General features: G+C 43.6%; 1 protein-coding gene across 1 annotated transcript; it reads right to left on the bottom strand.

Moving 5' to 3' along the window:
* Window positions 1–407: 407 nt before the first annotated feature.
* Window positions 408–917, bottom strand: LOC131228102 (chaperone protein dnaJ 20, chloroplastic-like). Its single transcript, XM_058223934.1, has one exon. It carries the CDS (start codon window positions 915–917, stop codon window positions 408–410), a length of 510 nt encoding a protein of 169 aa, XP_058079917.1.
* Window positions 918–4,001: the final 3,084 nt, after the last annotated feature.

The raw sequence follows: 4,001 nt of genomic DNA, 5'->3' as shown, positions 1-4,001 counted from the left end.
ATTTACATCTGCCAAGGAATGTATAAATATTATTAAAAAACAAAAGACAAAAAATCATATTCAACAGGACTTCCGACTCAGGTGGTCCCACGCCTTTTACTCAGCCAAAAGGATGGTAACCACTGGAGCATCAGGTGACCACTGTTGTAATAACTAATACCGCGGACCACCAGAGGTGGACCCGGTCCGCAGTGGGGCCCACCGTGAGATTGCGGAAATTTTTTTCCACAAAAACTTACACGTATTTGCATCTACAAACGAATTTACAAAAAATCAATAATAAAATAGAGAACCATAGTCCACAGGACTACCAACTCGAGTAATCCCACGGCTCCTAGACGGCTCCTACCAGTCGAAACGATGGGACCCACCAGCATAATCCCGAGGGCCACCAGAAGTGGGCCGTCTCATGCACGAGAATTTCCAGCAGCAGCTGCTCTCATACGTCCCCCCCAGGAGACTGACGTGGCACGTCCGTACGATCGGGTCCTCAGACCCGCCAGCTGCGATTCCCAGTCCCCAAAACCCGCTTTCCTAATCCGTCTTTTCCTTAATAAAACGCCGTTAAAACCGCTCTTAAGGCGGTAATCGTAGTCCTCCCGAAGCACAGGGTCGGACAGCACTCTGTATGCCTCCCGTGCCTCTATGAACTGCTTCGTGAAATCGTCTTTTTCGTTATCTGACCGACACGTGTCCGGATGCCACCTCCGCGCCATCTTCCGAAACGCGGCCTTTATCTCGTCCTGACTGGCGCTTTCAGTCACCGACAGGAGTTCGTACATCGTCGTGGGACGAGCTGACTTGGCGACAGAGGCAGAAAACCGGGGCTTGTAGTGGAGTCTGGTTTTAGGTAAGAGCGGTTTTGGCGTGGATAGCGGTTTCGGTGGGAGAGTGAAGAATGTAAGGTGGTATTGCATGGTTTTGGATTTTAGACTTGGAAGAGAGCGTTGGAGAAAAAAGGATATGAGATGGAGTGGGCTTGTTGGGGTTTATATAGGGTGGGGGAAAGCGAGGTGGGGCCCACTTAAGAAGCTGCGGTTTCGATTTCGTGTTTGGGTGATTTCTTCTGGGCGACTTGGTTTTGGTTGTTATCCAAATCCAAATTCTTCATCTGTAATGACTAAAATACCCTCGGCTTTTTTTTTGTTTTTGTTAGGGTACGTTGTGGGAAGGTGAGAGTGGTGGTGAATCATTTGTGGTGCCCTTGGCGTACGTGTGAGGTGATCTGGACCATCCAATACACGGCCCCTTTGTGGATGGGTTGTAGTTTGAGAACTACAAAGATCTAACGATCTTAACCGTCTGATATTGACTTGGGAATTTGGACCACGGAAGATTTTATAGGTAACGGTCTATATGATTGTTACCCGAATGGATGGTTAGGATGGTTCCGGCTTTTTGATTGTCTCGATTGCTGATTCGCTGTATGCAAATCGTATGTGCACCGTCGATGAGTAAATGGCGGTGAACTTAGATTTTGGTGACTGGGAGTCGCTTGATTGCTGCCATCCTGATGACCTATGCATGATCTGGGCCGTTAATCAGCGAGGCCAACTAGAATTAGACTATCCTAACCGTTCACTGGGGTGCTAATGGTTGGTAAAATAGAAAGAACAAAAATCCACATTACACCGAATTGGGTGGTTACGATCGGAGTGTTTCCTGTGTTGTGTGGTTCACTTGAGTTTTGAAAATGCTTCAATTTGGGCTCATGCCCAAAAATGAGCTGACAAAACAGATGGGTGACGGTGTTGGCAACATAACCCAATCCGCGTCACCCACCGATCGCAAAAATCAGACGCGGATTGCCTACGGACTCTTCCAGATAGGTGGATATTGAACGATGGTGTCTGGACCCCAAACATGATTATATATGTTTTATCCACGCCGTTCATCTATTTTTTGTATCATTTTAGGACATGAGTTAAAATTCGATATAGATCCAAATCTCAGGTGGATCACACAATAATAAAACATTGGTGATTGAACGCCTGCCGTTAAAAACTTCCTAAAGGCCAATACAATGTTTATTTGCCATCCAACCCGTTGATCGGGAAGACAGACGTGAATGAAGGATAAAAATATAAGCTTCATGAAAAACTTGTATAGCCCAAAGAAGCTTTTAATGGTGGCCGTTCAATCGATATTGTTTTAGGTGCTGTGGTCCACTTGAGCTTTGGATCTCTGTATTTTTATTTTTACCATTCCTAAAATGATATAGAAAATAGGTGGTTGGTGTGAATAAAATACATATATAATTGTGAGTTCCACGTAACACGGTCCATCTGTGTAGGATCGTGTTACGTGGAACTCACAATTATAGTGGGCCACACTAGAGGAAAAGGTAGGTTGGGAAATTCCCACCGTTGAAGCATCACTGGGGTCGACGGTGATGTTTACAAGCCATCCGTACCATTCATAAGGTCATTCCTACCGGTCTGAACTGAAAACACAAATATAAGACTGATTCAAAACTTCCGTGGCACCACCAATATTTCAACTGTGTAAGTTCAGTCATCATGTTTTCGGCCCACTCAAGTATTGGATTAAAATCATTTTTAGTTTTTAGCCCCATGCATTAAAATGAGCTCACAAAATGGATGGACGGAGTGGATTTCTAACAAACATTGCGGTGGGCCCTTCTAGGTTTGCACCGCAGGAACTTCCTTCTACGTGGCTAAAAATCAGGCTGGGTGGGACCACCACCATGTTTCCTGTGAAAGCCTTTAGCAGGAAGTTCCTGTGCAAAGATGTTGGGTGGGCCCACCACCATGTTTGTGAGAAATATACTCAGTTCATCGTTTTGGCGAGCTCATTTTAAGACAAATGAGGTGGATCCCAAACTAGAGTGGACCACATGAGGGGGGAAATTGGGAAAAGAAATACGGAATGTTGAAACTAGGGGTGTACATCTAGCCGAACCGAGTTGAGTTGGGCTCGGCTCGGTCACCAGACACACCCAACTCGAACTCGGCTCGGCTCAGTGACTGAGCCAATATGTCCAGCTTGGCTCGGCTCGATCAGGAATCAGATCAATTCGAGTTGAGTTCAAGCCAGTTTCGAGCTTTCGAGCCAAGTTCGAGCGCGAGCATTCGAACTTCCCTCTTTTGAAAAAGAATAATGGAACTAGCATGCAAGAAAAGAAAAATAAAAACGGACCTTCCAACCATCCTTCCTGAACATTGAATGCTCTAAAATGATGATCAGGAAGTTGTGGATTAGGTCTTCCACGGATCCAAAGCTAGCTCCATTTGAACATTTGCTTGAACCCTTCGATAGGAGTAGGTAATTTCATTGGAAAAGTGAAGACAAATATAAAAACAAAAGATCCTGAAATCATATAGAGAGAAATAGTTCAAAAATCAGAATCTACATGAAAATTCAGCTAGTTCTTCATAACAAAAGAAGGTATGCAATAAGAGAGATGAAGCATGATGGAAAAAAAAAAGTAAATACATGTATCGAATAAATTATGTGAACTTCCCTCAAATTTTTAAGATGACCGTTATGCAGACTGGGACGACCAGGGAGATGGACACGAGAGAGAGAGAGAGAGAGAGAGAGAGAGAGAGAGAGAGAGAGAGAGAGAGTGATTAGGCAAAGATTAAGGAATGCAGCTAATGTGTCAGAAAGTTGGAGCTCGAGAGCATTTGAGTTTAGGTTTTAGGGTTTTTAATATATATATATATATATATATATATATATATATATATATATATATATATATATATATATATATATATATTGACCGAGTCGATTTGAGTCAAGCCGAGTTTCGAGCCGAGCTAGGGTTAACTCGAACTCGGCTCGAACTCATTTTTGAGCTTAAAAAAATGGCCCAATTCAAATGGAACTTAGTTTCAAGCCGAGACAAGTATAGTCAAGCTTTTTCAGGCCAAGTCAAGCGAGTTGACCAAGGTGGCTTTATTCGTGTACACCCCTAGTTGAAACCTTCCTAGGTTCCACCTTGATGTTAATATGTCATCCAAATTGTTTATAAG

Source organism: Magnolia sinica, chromosome 15 (assembly GCF_029962835.1).
Source record: "Magnolia sinica isolate HGM2019 chromosome 15, MsV1, whole genome shotgun sequence".
NCBI classification, from domain to species: domain Eukaryota; kingdom Viridiplantae; phylum Streptophyta; class Magnoliopsida; order Magnoliales; family Magnoliaceae; genus Magnolia; species Magnolia sinica.
This window is presented reverse-complemented; position numbering and strand designations above follow the sequence as displayed.

Excerpts from the sequence above, each read along its gene's own strand:
- LOC131228102 (XM_058223934.1), bottom strand. The coding sequence starts at position 917 with ATGCAATACCACCTTACATTCTTCACTCTCCCACCGAAACCGCTATCC.